Genomic DNA, 18,505 nt, shown 5'->3' with positions numbered 1-18,505 from the left:
GGTGGGTTTGTGCCCATAGGCGACGTTGTTGCCGGTGATGTCTGGTGAGGACCTGCCTTACAACAGGCCTACAAGCCCTCAATCCAGCCTCTCTCAGCCTATTGCGGACAGTCTGAGCACTGATGGAGGGATTGTGCGTTCTTGGTGTAGCTCGGGCAGTTGTTGTTGCCATCCTGTACCTGTTCCGCAGGTGTGATGTTCGGATGTACCGATCCTGTGCAGGAGTTGTTACACGTGGTCTGCCACTACGAGGACGATCAGCTGTCCGTCCTGTCTCCCTGTAGCGCTGTCTTACGCGTCTCACAATACGGACATTGCAATTTATTGCCCTGGCCACATCTGCAGTCCTCATGCCTCTTTGCAGCATGCCTAAGGCACGTTCACGCAGATGAGCAGGGACCCTAGGCATCTTTCTTTTGGTGTTTTTCATTGTCAGTAGAAAGGCCTCTTTAGTGTCCTGTTATCATAACTGTGACCTTAATTGCCTACCGTCTGTAAACTGTTAGTGTCTTAACGACCGATCCACAGGTGCATGTTCATTAATTGTTTATGGTTCAATGAACAAGCGTGGGAAACCGTGTTTAAACCCTTTACAATGAAGATCTGTGAAGTTATTTGGATTTTTACGAATTATCTTTGAAAGTCAGGGTCCTGAAAAAGGGATGTTTATTTTTTTGCTGAGTTTTATGTATGCATTATTAAAGTGACTGGTGTTCCATTTATTAAAGTGGCCAATGATTTCAAGTCTGTATGTAGGCAGCAGTCTCTCTGTGCTAGTGATGGCTGTTTAACAGTCTGATGGCCTTGCGATAGAAGCTGTTTTCCAGTCTGTCAGTCCCAGCTTTGATGCACCTGTACTGACCACGCCTTCTGGATGGTAGCGGGGTGAACAGGCAGTGGCTTGGGTGGTTGACGTCCTTGATGATCTTTTTGGCCTTCCTGTGACATCGGGTGCTGTAGGTGTCCTGGAGGGCAGGTAGTTTGTCCCCGATGAGGCTTTGGAAAGCCACATTTCTTCAGCCTCCTGAGGTTGAAGAGGCGCTGATGCGCCTTCTTCACCACACTGTCTGTGTGGGTGGACCATTTCAGTATGTCAGTGATGTGTACGCCAAATCAACTGTGGTATTTTGGACGCAGTAATTGCAGAATAGTAGGCAACAAAAATGAACTGCAGTTATACTGCACTCTAACTGCAGTTATACTGCAAAATTACTGCAGTAAAAAACCAGTGTTATTTTGTATTAAGTATTTGCAGCATACTGCAGTTATAATGCACTCTAACTGAAGTTATACTGCAGTTTACTGCAGTTATACTGCACGCTGACTGCAATCTTTTTTGTGAGGCGGAAAAGTTGATTCCATTCGTTTTAGAACCAGGTTCCCTGTTCTAAGCCCATGGAGAAGTCGGCTCAAAACAAAAATGACGTAAGCATGTGGAGTAATGAGTAGGATTTTGTGTTTTCACATGCAAAACGGTTTGCTTTTGATATAAACGCTTAATCTGCCTTCCCAATGAAAACTAGTTTAAAAATTCAAACATATTTTATGTGTTTGCATGTTTCTGGACAATGTACCATGCTGCCTTGTTGACAACATGACTGAGAGGTGCAGAGAGATCACTGTTGATTTGGGAAGGGCACTCCCCCCTCACCGCTTTTGCTGTTCATGTCACAAGCCATAGACCAGTGCCCCACGGCTCAGCATAATCCAATCCACCCACTGTAAAGTAGAAATGTCCCAATGTATAAAGGTTATTTTGTGGCCATGTTTTTAAACCCGAAACCATTTTTTTGCATAAACCTATACAACAACCTAGCTGTACTCTTTGAAGATAGAATTTTACAGCGCTTGGTTACTAGCCTCTTCATTCATCTCTTTCTCTCTCTCTCTCGCTCCCTCGCTCCCTCGCTCTCAGCTAAATATACCTACAGACAACTGAGATCAGTGCTTCTCTTTTCCTCTCTCTCTCGCTGCATGTGTTGGCCCACCAGACTCTTCGCGCATTTGGGCAGAAGTGTCTGGGAACTAAATGAAATCAAACGCAACTGAGAACACGCATCAACTTCATAGAACAGTGAAAACACTTATCTCTCACAGAAAACTGTTTTATGTGTAGGGCAGACTAAAAAAACTGACACACGTATAGACACACATATATGGAGGTTGAGATGTGCGTGTCCTGGTGAAAGGAGAGGAAGGTTTTGTTTTTCGGGATGTTCTTCCTCAGAGGGAGCAGCAGGCTAGAGCCCTCACACACTAACCCCTTCAGAGAGAACAGAGGGTACAACACAGTCCGCCTTCTCACTTCATACACATAGACAGACAGAACGAAAGACATAGATAAATACTGTAAGCTATGGATGGGCTGGAGTAGGCATCAGGCAATTGCTGAGTCAGTCAGAGTTTCACCTCCAAAGTCCAGTGATGATGAAGCAGGAGGATAGGGTGGTGGTGACACAGCAAACAGGACAGCTGCACAGACTGGCACCAAGTCTGTGTGTGTCCATGTCTCTGAATCATTGTGATTCTGATTAGTTCATTGGATATCAGTGGATTTATGATTGTGGAATACTGGTGTGTTTATGGTCATAATGAAATGTATTACTCATGTGTTTTCCATCACACATAACCAGCTTCAAATGTGTGCTTTTTTGTATACTTCATATCCCCCACTGTGTGAATTTCTACACTTTTAATTTATATAATTCAATCTCCTCTCTGATCTACTCTTCAGATGTGTGTGTGGGTGCACACTGACTCTATTAAATCTACCCCCAGCTCATCACATAGAATATGAATCACCGTGGATCCTTCGAACATGAACTAAACTGGTGTTAGGACCCAGGGAGTGCCTGACCGTGGACCTGCCTACCCCCTACAATAAATATAGCTTGCTATTAGGACAAAGTCAGATGGCCAGAGCTGACCGACATGACAACCCCCACATGCCATAGCCTGAAGGAGAGACAGTTTCCCTATGAAGAGTGTGTGTTGCAGTGAGAGAGCAAGTGCGTAGACGGTTTAAGTGAGGGTTTGTATGTTTGTGGAATGGATGAATGTCACTGGAAGTGTGATTGGATGTGTTTATATTGTCATTAGGGGGTGCACGTGAAAAGTATGAATCTACTTGTGTGCAGTGTGTAGGCTACTGTTATTTATTTGTGTGTGTAGTGTGAGAATGTCACTGTGAAATGTTTGTGGGAAAGATACAAGTCGAAAGTGTTGTACGCAAGTGCATGTATGTACGTGAAATAGGAGAAAGGAAAGTTGACATTGGTGCGAGTGAGTGTGTGAGTGCAGCGCAGGGTTAGTTAGCAAAGGTCGACGTGTCACCAGGGTCAAAGGTCATCCGCGAAGATGCTCCAGCCGCAGCTCCAGCTGTGCAAGGTCACCAACGCGCTGTTCATCAGCAACGCACGCTCTGCCTGCACTGACGACCTCATCCAGCAGGAGGCAGTGACGCTGTGCATCAACGTGTCCAAGCAGCAGCCCTTCCCCGAGTCGTCACGCATCGCTGCGCTGCGTGTGCCCGTCTACGACGACCCCACTGAGGACCTGTACCGCTACTTCGATAGCTGTGCAGACGCTATCCGGGACGAGGCATCCAAGGGAGGCCACACCGTCGTCTATTGCAAGAACGGCCGCAGCCGCTCAGCCACCATCTGCGTGGCGTACCTCATGAAGTACCGCAAGCTCTCATTGGCTGAGGCGTTTACGGTAGGTGACAAGAAGAGGGAGGGAGGAGTGAATGGGAGTGATGGGTTGAAGATGGCTTTTGGTCTAATTGTCATTTTAATGTAATTGTGCTTCTTTCCGGGGCTAGATGGTTAATAGCTCTTGTCAATTCACAAAGTGAATCCTCAAAATCCTCATTGACAATAACTGGGACTTTTCCATTGACCTCCTGAATAGACTGAATTTAAATTGAATTCACCCAAACTCAGCCTCTAATGCAAAGTAGAAAAATCAACTGATTATCTGTCTGTCTTTGTTTTTCTGGTTGTAAAACGTATGAGTGCATCTCAAAGGCCTCAGCATTTTTCAGTTCGCCTGGCACCTAGCCGAACTCTGCTCGGCGAACCAAACCGAAGTGTGATCGCATGCTCCCCTAAAAGACCTTCACTTGAACAACGAGAAAAAAAAGCAGCAATGGTACTGTTTGTCCATTTTGAGATGCCGTAGCCAGTATACGCTTCCTCAAAATAGTCAGAATTCATTTATAAGATAACTCAAGAAACCTGACATACATTTTTGAAGTTTTTGCTGAGGAGATCTTAGTTGCGCAATTTTAAATGTTTGGTACAGTATTTGTCAATGAAAAATGTGCATGAAAATGAGTCGTCTCTCATTGAATGACAACAAAGACTTTATTGAAGAATCCTTACTGTTGACAAATCACAGACGAAGGGGCATAGACTTCGGCTACAGACTTTGGCTTGCCTAGAGAAAAAATGTTGTGTGCCCAAACAGCTGAAAAAACCCTTGACCGAAGTCCAAAACGAACAATATACAGTACCGGTCAAAAGTTTGGACACACCTACTCATTCCAGGGTTTTCTTTATTTTTACTATTTTATAAATTGTAAAATAATAGTGAAGACATCAAAGCTATAAAATAACACATATTGAATCATGTAGTAGTTGATGACACTCTTGGCATTCTCTCAACCAGCTTCATGAGGTAGTCACCTGGAATGCATTTCAATTAACTGGTGTGCCTTGTTAATTTGTGGAATATCTTTCCTTCTTAATGCATTTGAACACATCAGTTGTGTTATGACAAGGTAGGGGTGGTATACAGAACACCAGTCACTTTAATAATGTCTACATATCTTGCATTACCCATCTCATATGTATATACTGTATCCTATACTATTCTACTGTATCTTATTCTATGACATTGCTCGTCCATATATTTTTATATTCTTAATTCCATTCCTTTACTAGATTTGTGTGTATTGGGTATATGTTGTGTAATTATTAGATATTACTTGTTAGATATTACTGCACTGTCGAAGCTAGAAGCACAAGCATTTCACTACACCCGCAATAACATCTGCTATACACGTGTATGTGACCAATAACATTTGATTTGATTTGATTACAGACATGGTTGGGGAGTACCAGATTACATCTAAAACATTGTAATCAGATTACAGATACTTTTGAAAAACTAGATGATTAACTTCAAGTATTACTTTTCAATTCAGAAAGGATGTTTGCGAAAAAAAATCTTTGACAGTTCTCTGTTTTCTCAATGACATTCAAATTAGCATTTAAAAAAGGCGCAAGTTTAAGTTTGTTCCACTTGAGTGAGTCTGACCACAAGTCAGAGACCACTATGATGACACACCAAATGGGTTTGATGGATCGCGGGAAAAGAGTAGGAATAGGCTTTTGTAGGCTACAGTCCAAGCTATTCTTCCAATGATGTGACTACTGATGGCATCCAAAGATTATCCAATTTAAATATACGCTTGGAGGTAAGGATGACAAGTGTAGTCTACGGCGATACGGATATCACAAATTATTGAAATTTACATAGCGTATTGATGTGAATCACACTGCTGCCTTCTCATTTAGCTATTTGCGCATTATGGATTGTGGTTGTTGTGGATGGCTGTTCATAAATCTAAATGTGTATTTGAACCCAATAATGGTTGAATTCAAGAAGTTTAAGCTGCCTATCAATCATTGCTTTTTAAAATCAGTGGACCGCCAGTGAAAAATGCGCTGCTGCAACAGCTGCATAGTGCAGATCCCAGCCTATGGAATAAAAGTGGGGCTTTTATTGCTCAATCTAATTCCTGCTGATAAAAACAATCCATAGGCCTAATGGACACATGCTCAAACTCACACACTTTTGATAGACTTAAAGGGGCAATCTGTAGTTGCTACATCCATTTTTGGACTTATGTAGAAAATAGTACAAATATATATAGAAAAAGTATATATTTACAGTACCAGTAAAAAGTTTGGACACACCTACTCATTCAAGGGTTTTTCTTTATTTTTACTATTTTCTACATTGTAGAATAATAGTGAAGACATCAACACCTTGAAATAACCCATATGGAATCATGTAGTAACCAAAAAAGTGTTAAGCAAATCAAAATACATTTTATATTTTATATTCTTCAAAGTAGACACCCTTTCCCTTGATGACAGCTTTGCACACTCTTGACATTCTCTCAACCAGCTTCACCTGGAATGCTTTTCCAACAGTCTTGAAGGAGTTCCCACATATGCTGAGCACTTGTTGGCTGCTTTTCCTTCACTCTGCAGTTCAACTCATCCCAAACCGTCTCAGTTGGGTTGAGGTCGGGTGATTGTGGAGGCCAGGTCATCTGATGCAGCACTCCATCACTCCCCTTCTTGGTCAGATAGCCCTAACACAGCCTGGAGGTGATGTAATAATGAAACCGTCGACTCAAGTCTAGATTGGGGGCACCATAAGCCACTTTGGGTTCATCCTCTGGTCATCTGCCTCTGGTGTTGTCTCCCAGATGCCAGGATAAATTGGAATACTGAGGCCTTTGTTCTGTTCCTCCAGGCTCTCTCCATCTCAGTGACACCTACCACATCTGATCTATGGAATGCCAGCTGTAGGTTTTTTATCACCAAGACATCACTTAATCAGTTGCCAGCCCAAGCTCCATAAAAACTCCACTCAGTTAACTCAGAGAAAGTCCTAAGAACCTTACTGTATTAAATAAAACAACCATTTGGTGAATAAATATAACAATCTTGGAATTAATTTTTTTTTATAAAAACAATATAGGACAAAACACACATCACAACAAGAGAAACAATACACCCCTTCATTTATCACTCAATACATATCACTCAAGGTGTGTAAACTTCAATCCAAAAAAACCTCAAGACATGTAATTCCCCATTTTTGACACATGACTCACCATAGTGACGGTAAAAACAACACTACTGGTTAAGAAATAAAACAAAACAATTTTAAATAACAAAATCGAATTAGAGTCACTACCCATAATAACTCCATAATGTAATGGGGTGGTGAGTCAGAAGCAGGTGCAACGTTTTAATGAAACAACAAAACCAAGAACACGACACTAACATAAGGCAGAACGCTGCTACACAATAACAATACCAACTGGTGAGTGAACATGGGAGAGTGACATAAAGGGGAGGAGATGAAGGTAATGGAGTCCAGGTGTGAATCATAATGATTAACTGGTGTGCGTAATGATGAGTGCCAGGTGTGCGTAATGATGAATCCCAGGACCGGTGGTTAGTACTCTGGTGACGTTGTACGTCAGGAGGGGAGGAGCAGGAGCATATGGATAGATGGGACCAAGGTCGCTGAGTCACGGAAGCAGCAGGAGCTTCCCTGCTGGAGCATTCCGGGCGGGACTTGGTTTGATCACACACGGAACAGGAGTTGACATACCGCGTAACATCCTGCACCAAGGTGGGCCACCAGTATTTCTCAGTGAGGGAATGAATGGTCTGAGAAATACTTGATGTCCAGTGATGACAGCTGTGTGTGCCCAGGTCAGCAGGCGATCCCTTATCCCTGTGGGAACGTAGATGCGCACAGGAGGACAATTCCGGGGTGCGGGCTCCCTATCTAGAGCCTGGTGAATGTCCACATCCCAAACCACTAGACCCACGACTCTGGAGGATGGGATTATGGGTGCTCTCTGCCGAATCGCAGATACAGGGCATCGGCCTTGATGTTCTTAGAACCTGGGCGACAAGTCAGCGTGAAGTCAAACCTGGTGAAGAAGACGGCCCACCTGGCTTCGTGCGGATTCAGTCTCCTTGCTGTCCATATGTACTCAAGGTTCCGATGTTCGGTGAGTATGACGAATGGTTACTTGGTGCCCTCCAGCCAGTGTCTCCACTTCTCTAATGCCAACTTCACTGCCAAGAGCTCCCAATCGCCGACGTCGGAATTCCTCTCTGCGGGGGACAGTTTCTTGGAGAAGAAAGCACAAGGATACAGTTTTAATGGGTCCCCCGTCTTTGTGACAAAACTGCCCCCACACCCACCTCTGAGGCGTCTACCTCAACCACAAAAGGTAGCGTGGGATCTGGGTGTTTTAGCAAGGGGGAGGAGGTGAAACACCCCGAGGAGACAAAAGGCCTCGTCGGCTGCTGGAGACCAAATGTGAGAGTGCCGGCGACGGCGCTGAAGTTCCTGATGAAATGGTTCCTGATGAAAAAGTTGTCAAACCACAAAAACCATTGTAACCCCTTGATGGTGGTTGGGACTGGCCATGACCTTACGGCATCTTCCTTCTTGTCCTCCATCCTCACTCCCTGTGGGCTGATTTGGTAGCCCAAGAAGGAGACAGCCCTCTGGTTGAATTGGCACTTCTCCGCCTTGACAAACAGGTGGTTAGCCAAGAAGCATTCCAGGACTGCTCGAATGTGAGTGATGTGATCTTCCAGGTTGGTCGAGAAGATCAGGGTGTCATCGATGTACACAATCACCTGACGTCCGAGCATGTCCCTGAACACCTCGTTGACAAATGCCTGGAACACAGACGGAGCATTGGCTAAGTCAAAGGGCATAACCAAGTACTCGTTCCACTCATTCCCCTCCCGAACACGAATGAGACTGTAGGCACTCCGCAGGTCCAGTTTGGTGAGGAACCGTGCCCCGCAGAGCTGCTTGATGGCTGACGGTACCAGCGGGAGAGGGTACCGATACTTTGTGGTGATGCCATTGAGTCCATGGTAATCGATACAAGGGCGTAATCCTCCCTCCTTCTTGGCCATGAAGAAGAAACTAGCCGACGCAGAGGACATGGACCTGCGGATGAAACCCTTTTGAGGGTCTCTTGAATGTAGTCCTCCATGGCCTGGGTCTCAGCCACCTGCAGAGGGTAGATGCGTCTGCGTGAAGGTCTAGCACCAGAAAACAGATCAATGGCACAGTCCCAGAGGCGATGAGGAGGGAGACAGGTAGAGCGGATCTTGGAGAATACCTCCCTTAGATCCTGATCTTCCTCCGGGATGTTGGGCTGGAGGGCAACCACAGGACTCTCAACCGACGTGGAACCACAGGGGACAGGGAAGCAGGTCCTCCGGCATTCAGGTGACCAGTCAGTGATTCTCATCCTCAACCATGAGATGGTAGGGTTATGGCGCTGAAGCCAAGGGAGGCCGAGGATGATATTGTGAACTGGTGCACTGGTGATGAAGGGGATGTTTTCCTGGTGATTGGGCTCCATGGTGAGGGTGAATGGTTGGGTGATGTGTGTGATGGTTCCAGATCCTTGAGGCCGACAGTCGAGACCTTGAACCGGAAAAGGAGAGGAGAGCGGGTAGGTAGTAATATTGAGAGAGGAGGCAAGGGTCTGATCCATAAAGTTCCCCGCGGCGTCGGAATCCACTAAAGCTGTAGACACAGGGCATGAGGGACAGTCAGCCAGAGTGATGGGTAATACAAAGAGTAACAGGAAGAGTAGTAGATGGAATACTTACTCCTGGTCCAGGGAATGTAACATCCCGTGACCGTCCCTCTGCTCTAGTGGATCCCGGATTCTGAAGTAACGGACACCACTGGCGCTTGTGCCCTCCCTGGCCACAGTACAGACAGAGCCCCAGCTGTATCCGTCTGCGTTGTTCCACTGCAGGAAGGTGTGTGACCCCTACCTCCATGGGTTCAGGTTCTGATCCCGAACACTTGTCGAAGGAGGGAGAGAAGCGATGAAGATGCCAATGCTCCCGGAGGAGCTTATCCAGATGGATGGCCATCGCAATGAGTGCGTCCAGGGTGAGGTTGTCATCTCGGCAGGCCAGTTCCGTCTGGACCTCCTCGCGCAGACCTCTTATAAATAACATGCTGAGCGCTAGCTCATTCTAGCCACTGGAAGCTGCTACCATCCGGAAGGTAAGCGCATACTCAGCAGCTGTCTGATTCCCTTGCTGGAGCTGAAGCAGACGCTCACATCCCGCTCTGCCCTCCGCGGGATGATCGAAAATACATTTAAAGAGAGCCATGAACCTCATAAGACCCAGGCTCCTCCTCTCTCCCAGACAGCCATAGACCATTCCGATGCCCGCCCAGTCAGCAGAGAAATAACCGTGGCAACCTTAGACCTCTCGGTGGTGGGGACTCCCATCTGATGTGCAAAATAGAGGGAGCACTGAAGGAGGAAGCCAGGGCATTTGGATGGTGTGTCACGACTTCTACCGAAGTCGATGCCTCTCCTTGTTCGGGCGGTGTTCGGCGGTCGACGTCGCCGGTCTTCTAGCCATCGCTGATCCATTATTCATTTTCCATTTGTTTTGTCTTGTTTTCCCACACACCTGGTTCTCATTTCCCTCATTATGTGTTGTGTATTTAACCCTCTGTTCCCCCCATGTCTTTATGTGGTATTGTTTATTGTAAGTGCATGTGCACATATGTTTGACTGGTGCGCGTCAGGTTATTGTACCCATATTTCGTATTTTCTTATGCCGTTGGTTTTTACTATTAAACTGCTCCGGCTATTTACCAAGTTCTGCTGTCCTGCGTCTGACTTCCCTGCCACCAGTTACGCACCCCTTACATGGTGTCCTGTGCAGGTGAAACGTTTTAATAAAACAACAAAATCAAGAACACGACACTAACATAAGGCAGAACGCTGATTCACAAGAACAGCACCAACTGGTGAGTGAACATGGCAGAGTGACATATAAAGAGGAGGAGATGATGAAGGAAATGGAGTCCAGGTGTGAATCATAATGAATAACAGGTACGCGTAATGATGAGTAGTAGGTGTGCGTAATGATGAATCCCAGGATTGGTGTTTATTACTCTGGCGACGTCGTACGCCGGAGGGGAGGAGCAGGAGCAGACGTGACACATAAAGAAAAACTTGTACCCATAACTTGATTCAAGGAATAGAAAAATAGTCTAGAGACAGGACTATCCTTCTATTGGTCCGAATTAAATATAGAACAAATTATAACCTCCTCCGTAATTATCATCAGTACAAATTACCTTAAATTCATCATCCAACGTCTTTTGGCTTTCCAGTGTGGATGATCAAACCACACTAGAAAGTCAGGACAGAGGTCAGAGGTCATTCAAACCCTTTAAATAAGTGTTTCTTACTATATTAGACAAATTCATGAAAAACAATAAAACATTTCATACATGTTGTATCCCAGGTTTACAGTAAGTTTACAGTGCATTTCTTATCAAAAGAATTCACGTGGTCAATTAAAACTCAGGAAAGAAAAACTCCAGGAAATTCCATGTGTGTGCCCTTTTAAGATACCTTGGCACTAACCCATATTCATAACCAGTAAGTTGTGTGCCTGCTGGTGTGTGTGTGGTAAATCATATGGCAAAAAATAATGGCCAGGCCTTATTTAATTTGGTAGTTTACAGCCTAATCCAGATACCTTTATACTAACTACACTGCAGAATTTAACTCACTGCTCTCTCCCAAAAACTATTGCCTTGGGAAACGTTTCAAAGAGAGAGAAAAAAAATCACTGCCCCCATTCTCCTGGAAAAAAGTGTCAATTTATTTAGCATAAGGAATCAGTGATATTTGATCCCAGGCATCTATTAAGAAGTTGTTTGAGACGTGGTCTCCTACGTCTCCCTTAGCATAAAGACCGTAATCTTTATGAACCACTATTGATCTAATTGAGGCCATACACCGACCGCTATGTACCATTTTCCTATCCTGCTGCTTTCAAGAGGATTTGTTGCTGCTCTTTTGAAAAGATGCTAAGGCTTGCATTGCAGCATCCCCCCAAATGCAGTGGGCGCAGTAGTCTCCATTACCACTCTACTCATTATTTAACCTTGTACCTTGTTTTACTAAAATATCGCATCATTAGAGTGCTTTCAAAAAAATCACAAATAACATATTACCATTCACATATTGTCAACACTCATTAAGTGTACATCAACCCTCTTTATTAATGTCTTCGTCACTGTCACCCATCGTAAGGTTTAGAAAATAAAAGAAACCAAACCATGATTATTCTCTCCTTACTAGAAGACAATGCTCCAAATGTATAAAATACATCAGCCAATTCATAAGGCAAAAACAAATTTTGGTGGGCACAATACCACAGCCTCTTACCACCCAAAACTTCGATCCATTGCTGTTGTAGCCTTGTTTTATCATGATCATGGTCACAGCTCTATTGCAATTGCCTATCCGCTATTATTAGAAATCATTAGATTTAGGCAACTGTCTCTCCTGAGTAGGCTACAAGTAAGAAAACAAACACTTGCAATTGTTTACAAGCATACATTCAGTTCATGATTCACTGATTCAAATACGACTCCATTCTCACGAGGTTTTTCCAGCAGACCATTTAGGCCACACAACATATTACATCAAAATCGCCTCGCTATTAAATTAGCCTTTCAATTATAGTCAAAACAAACATAATTTCTGTTCACAGGGAGGCCACTTTAATAAGTTATCTCTTATCCACTGTCCTTGATTCTCACAAGGATTATTCAACCCCAAAATCTGCTAATGAGCAAGGTTGATCTTAATACAACTCTCATAAAATATAATACTTTTCTTGCCTCACACCCAAGCTAACTGGCTAAAGTTGGCTAGCTTGCTAGCTAACGCTACTTCCAGACACAAACAAGAGAATACGTCTTCACTCTCCATTCTACTCATCTAACAGAGCTGGCTAGGCTTTTTTCATGTCTTCACTATTTTTCATTGATGTCTTCATTATTATTTCACATTGTAGAAAATAGTAAAAATAAAGAAAAACCCTTGAATGAGAAGGTGTGTCCAAACTTTTGACTGGTACTGTATGCACAAACTCTTCTGAACTGTTTCAGCTGGGAAGTAAGCAGAAGCCTTTAGTCTCCTATCCTCGTCTCCTCTCTTTCATCTTCAATGATCTGAAATTAACCACGGCTGAGTAAAAGCTATATCAAGGATGCTTACCAAGACTTTGCTTGCTTGAAATACCTGCCCAGTTCTTTGTCAATGCATCAGGAGGAGAGGAGAGGAAGTCATATTAGAGTATTGAGATGCACCCAATGTGTTGTGTGATTCAGGTACAGTATGTATGTAGCAGGGCTGATCAGGTAACTGATTACCATTATACAGTCTTTTTCTTCATCTTCTTCTCCAGAAAGTGAGGACTTCACGCTCAGTGGTGGACCCCAACTCGGGATTCTGGGCCCAGCTGGAAAGATATGAGCAAGAGCTGAAAAAGAGGCGGGGGGAGGTGGACAACGCCCCAACCTAACGTTGTGCCAAATTCCTCGCCCTCTAGGACCCTGCAGCTCTCCACCGTAAACCGACAGTCCTGAAACTCTTTGGGCCAGTTTCCCGGATACAGATTAAGCCTAATCCTAGATTAAAAACCATGGTCAATAGAGCATCTCCATTTTAAATCCAGGACTAGGTTTAATGATACATGCGTTTTACATAGCATTTTTAAAGGACATCTGTGTCTGCGAAACTAGCATTGTATCTAAAGAGGTGGACCAGCCTCCGGTCTAGAGGAGCCCCCACCTCTGGAGTTGGTAGAAGTTGCCCCTATAATCGCTGGGCCAGGGTCCGATATTTTCCGTCCTCCTAATGGTTAAGGTTATGATTTTGGGTTTGGTAATCTGATCCTAGATCTGTGGTAGGCTAGGGGCTACATCTACATTGAGCTCCATCCTGTGGGACACTGGCCCTCTCTACCCCTTAGAGAACCAAAGAGAAGTGCTACTTTTTACCCCCAAAATGACCCTCCATTTGTTCATTACAAAGCCAATGCATTACAAAGCCACATGCTTTGTAATGCATTCTAAATACATTACATGTATGCATTTATAGAATTTCTTATAAGAAGCCATATGGAGTCCTTTTAGAAAAAATATGTCTATGTATATGTATTATGAATACATGTGTAGCCTTTAGGCATTTAAAAAGCCTGCTGAAAGGAGTAATGCACTGCTATGAATGCTTATAGCAAGTCATATAATGGAAACAAGGTATTCTAATGCACAAGTGGGTGATAATAGACAATGTAAGTGCCATCATAATGCATTATGTACAGTTGGTTCATAAATCAACCCAATCTTTTAAATGATATGTCACAATAATGTATATTTCCATGGGGTTGCATAGAGAGTGTTACTCTGGCTCTATACTCATTGACAACACTTATGTACCCCTGAACAAACACTGAAGAGGCTGTTGCAGTGCCACCTTTAACCTCTAGAGGGAAGTATTACAATGAAATAGAGTAAAAAACATGACAAAGCAGATGGGCTGCTTTTTGGAGATGTACTACCACAGACTTTTTGCGTTGAAATCTCTACAGCTCAGAAACTTTTCTCCTCTGCACATGGAATATTTATCTGAGCAATACTGAATCTTAACTCTGCAGGGATTTAAAGAGTCTTAGCCATTAAACGTTAGTTATAGCAGCTAATGTAGAGCAGGTGCAATGACCTGTGCTCAGGTAATACAACAAGTTACAATAGAGGGCTGATATTGACTAGATAAAGCATCAAATCAAATCAAATGTTATTGGTCACGTACACATATTTTGCAGATGTTATCATGGGTGTAGCAAAATGCTTGTGTTCCTATCTCCAACAGTGCAGTAATACCTAACAATACCTAACAATACACGCAAATCCCCAAAATAAAAAGAAAGGAATATAGAAATATTAGAACAAGCAATGTCAGAGTCCGGAATATAAATATATATATATATATATATATGTATATGATGGTGTGTATAGACATTATGGACTGTATATGAACAGAAAATGTGTGTACAGCAGTAGTTATATAGGATGAGCCTTGCCTGGAATACAGTATATACATATGAAGTGGGTAAAACAGTATGTAAACATTATTAAAGTGACCAGTGTTCAATTGTACATAGGGCAGTGTTCTTTAAGGTGGGCTGCTTTTAGCCAGCTGCTTGACTACTGGATGGCAGCTGGCTAATAGCAGTGACAAAAATTCAAGCCAGGGCACTGGGTGGAGGCCAGCTAGTAGTGACTATTTAACAGTCTGATGGCCTGGAGATAAAAGCAGTTTTTCAGTATGATGCACCTGTACTGTCTCTGCCTTCTAGATGGTAGTGGGGTGAACATGCCGTTGTTTGGGTGGCTGAGGTCCTTGATGAACATTTTGGCCTTCCTGTGACACAGGGTGCTGCAGATGTCCTAGATGGCAGGCAGTGTGTCCCCAGTGATGTGTCTGGCTGACCGCACCACCCTCTGGAGAGCCCTGTGGTTGCGGACGGTGCAGTTGCCGTACTGTACCAGGCGATAATACATCTGGACAGGATGCTCTCAATGGTGCATCTGTAGAAATTCGTGTGGGTCTTAGGGGCCAAGCCGAATTTCTTCAGCCTCTTGAGGTTGAAGAGGTGCTGTTGCGCCTTCTTCACCACACTGTCTATGTGGATGGACCATTTCAGGTTGTCAGTGATGTGCACGCCAAGGAACTTGAAGCTTTTCACCTTCTCTGGTCGATGGATATGGATGGGGGCGTGCTCACTCTGCTGTCTCCTGAAGTCCACGATCAGCTCCTTCTCTTTGTTGACATTGAGGGAGAGGTTCATTCTCCTGGCAGAACTCCACCAAGGCCCTCATCTCCTCCCTCTAAGCTGTCTAGTCATTGTTGGTAATCAGGCCTACCACTGTTGTGTCGTCTGCAAACTAGATGTTTGAGTTGGAGACGTGCATGACCACGCAGTCATGGGTGAACAGGGAGTACAGGAGGAGGCTGAGCATGCACCTATGTGGAGCCCCCGTCTTGAGGATCAGCGTAGAAGAGGTGTTGTTGCCTACCTTCACCCCCTACCTGGGGTCGGCCCATCAGGAACTTCAGGACCCAGTTACATAGGGCGGGGTTCAGACCCAGGGCTCTAACCTTAGTGATGAGCTTGGAGGACACTATGGTGCTGAAGGCTGAGCCATAGTCAATATACAGCATTCTTACATAGGTATTCCTCTTGTCCAGATGGTGTGCAGTGCGATGGTGATTGCACCATTCGTGGATCTGTTGAGGCGGTATGCAAATTGTAGTGGGTCTTCGATGTTGGGTAAGTTGGAGGGGATATGATCCTTAACTAGCCTCTCAAAGCACTTCATGCGATAGAAGTGAGTGCTACGTGGCGATAGTCATTTAGTTCAGTTACCTTTGCTTTCTTGGATACAGGAACAATGGTGGACATGTTGAAGCAAGTGGGGTGACAGATTGCTCTGAGGACGCGGCTAGGATCATTTGTAACTTTGAAGATGCATTGAATGTTGTTTTACTATATAAACACAGAGTAATGTAAATTATGATATATACATATACAGATACAGTACCAGTCAAAAGTTTGGACACACCTACTGGGGGCTCCCAAGTGGAGCAGCAGTCTGACCCTGCTACCATCTAGAAGGAGGAGACAGTACAGGTGCATCAAAACTGGGATCGAGAAGTTGAAAGACAGCTTTTATCTCCAGGCCATCAGACAGTTAAATAGTTATCACTAGCCGGCCTCTGCCCAGTAACCTGAATTGAACTTAGTCACTGTTACTAGCCGGCTACCACCAGGTACTCTACCCTGTACCTTAGAGACTGCTGCCCTATGTACATAGTCATTGGTCACCTCCCTGACCAAGGCCCTTCTCCCCCGATTGCTCAGTTTGGCCGGGCAGCCAGCTCTAGGAAGAGTCTTGGTGGTTACAAACTTCTTCCATTTAAGAATGATGGAGGCCACTGTGTTCTTGGGGACTTTCAATGCTGCACATTTTTTGGTACCCTTCCAGAGATCTGTGCCTCGACACAATCCTGTCTCGGAGCTCTAAAACATTTCTAAAAACCTGTTTTTGCTTTGTCATTATGGGGTACTGTGTGTAGATTGCTGCTGATTTAAAAAAAATGTAATCCATTTTAGAATAAGTCTGTAACGTAACAAGATGTGTAAAAAGTAAAGGGTTCTGAATACTTTCAGAAGGCACTGTATATATATATATATATATATATATATATATATATTCTGGACTCTGACATTGCTTGTTCTGATATTTATTAATTTCTTTCATTACATTTGTTTCATTTGTGTGTATGGTTTTGTATTGTTCGGTGTACTGCACTGTTGGAGCTAGAAACATAAGCATTTTGCTGCACCTGCGATAAAATCGGCAAAATATGTGTATGTGACCAATAACATTTTATTTGATTTGCCTGTTGGGGTTCTTATATGGCGAGTATATGGGTGCCCACTTTTATATTTTGAACTCAGGGTGCCCTGGCGCCAGGGTGCCCTGATTTGTTATTAGGAGTGCATCCCAGCACCCATTTTATGTAAACCTGTTTGCAACCATTATCAGATGTTACCCTTCCATGGATATGGGACAAGTGGTAGCATAGCAGTTTAGAGCATAGAGCCAGTAACTGAAAGGTCACTGGTTCAAATCCCCAAGCCAACTATGTCGACGTACCCTTAAGGAAGGCACCTTGCACTAATTGCTTCTGGATAAGACTGTCTGCTGAAGGTATACATGGGGGACATCTTGGGCGCTTTCAGACATTTTTAACACTCTGTTCCCTTTGTCAGTGTTGTTGTTGTTCATTGCTATAGGTTAATCTATTACCTGTCTTTGGTGTTACATGCATTATGTTTTCATGCATTATGTGTCAGGTGCTGCTTGTGTAGCCTAAAATATCTGAGACTTTACTGAAGCTATGTGTCTGACATGTTTAAGCCATAAAAAAAATCAAGACAAGAGACACAAAAAATCTAGACTAGAGAGAAGAAATCAACCATATGATAATTGAGACTGTATATCTGTGAATTTCAAAAAAAAAATGTTGTACAACTGTTTGTACAAGTGCTGGCCTTTAACTGTGATACTGTATGTGCTACAACAAGGTAGAAATAGCCAATAGAAAAAATACTTCTGTATGAACTAGGGCTGAATATTAGGCAACTACAATCCCTTTAAGAAAGTATATCACTGTAAATATCATAAGAAAACCTTTATCCTAACCCTAAACTTAACCCTTAACCTAACCCTAACCTTAATCCTTACCCTTTACTCTAAACTTGTAACCCTAACCTTAGCAAGCAGTTGCTTATCAACAGATAGTTTGTTTATAGTATGACCATCTGTAGATCATCTTTATGGGACTATCCAAATAAAGTGTGACTAGAATCTCTCCCTGGTGGTCTAGTGGTTAGGAGTTGGCGCTTTCACCATTGCGGCCCGGGTTCCCGGTCAGGGGATGAATAGCTTTGGGCTCCCGAGTGGTGCAGCGGTCTATCTCAGTGCTAGAGGTATCACTGCAGATCCTGGTTTGATTCCAGGCTGTATCACAACTGGCTGTGATAGGGAGTCCCATAGGGCAGTGCACAATTGGCCCAGCATTGTTAGAGTAGGCCGTCTTTGTAAATACGAATTTGTTCTTAACTGAATTGCCTAGTTAAATAAAAAAAGAATGTGAATAATACCAAAGGCCAGTATTCTACTGTACCTTTGTTTGTAAAGATGACAAAATAATGAATCTGCCAACTAACATTAAAGAAAA

The 18,505-nt window shown here is 43.7% G+C and overlaps 1 protein-coding gene across 1 annotated transcript; it reads left to right on the top strand.

The window, feature by feature from the left end:
- The first annotated feature begins 2,906 nt into the window (after positions 1-2,906).
- On the top strand, positions 2,907-18,495 carry dusp28 (dual specificity phosphatase 28). Its single transcript, XM_014139148.3, has 2 exons — positions 2,907-3,717; positions 13,101-18,495. Exons 1-2 carry the CDS (start codon positions 3,358-3,360, stop codon positions 13,215-13,217), a joined length of 477 nt encoding a protein of 158 aa, XP_013994623.2. The 5' UTR covers positions 2,907-3,357; the 3' UTR covers positions 13,218-18,495.
- The last annotated feature ends 10 nt before the right edge of the window (positions 18,496-18,505 follow it).

The sequence above is a fragment of the Salmo salar genome, chromosome 14, assembly GCF_965601325.2.
Source record: "Salmo salar chromosome 14, fSalSal1, whole genome shotgun sequence".
Taxonomy (NCBI): domain Eukaryota; kingdom Metazoa; phylum Chordata; class Actinopteri; order Salmoniformes; family Salmonidae; genus Salmo; species Salmo salar.
The sequence above is the reverse complement of the archived record's forward strand: the minus strand, read 5'-3'. Positions and strand labels throughout refer to the sequence as shown.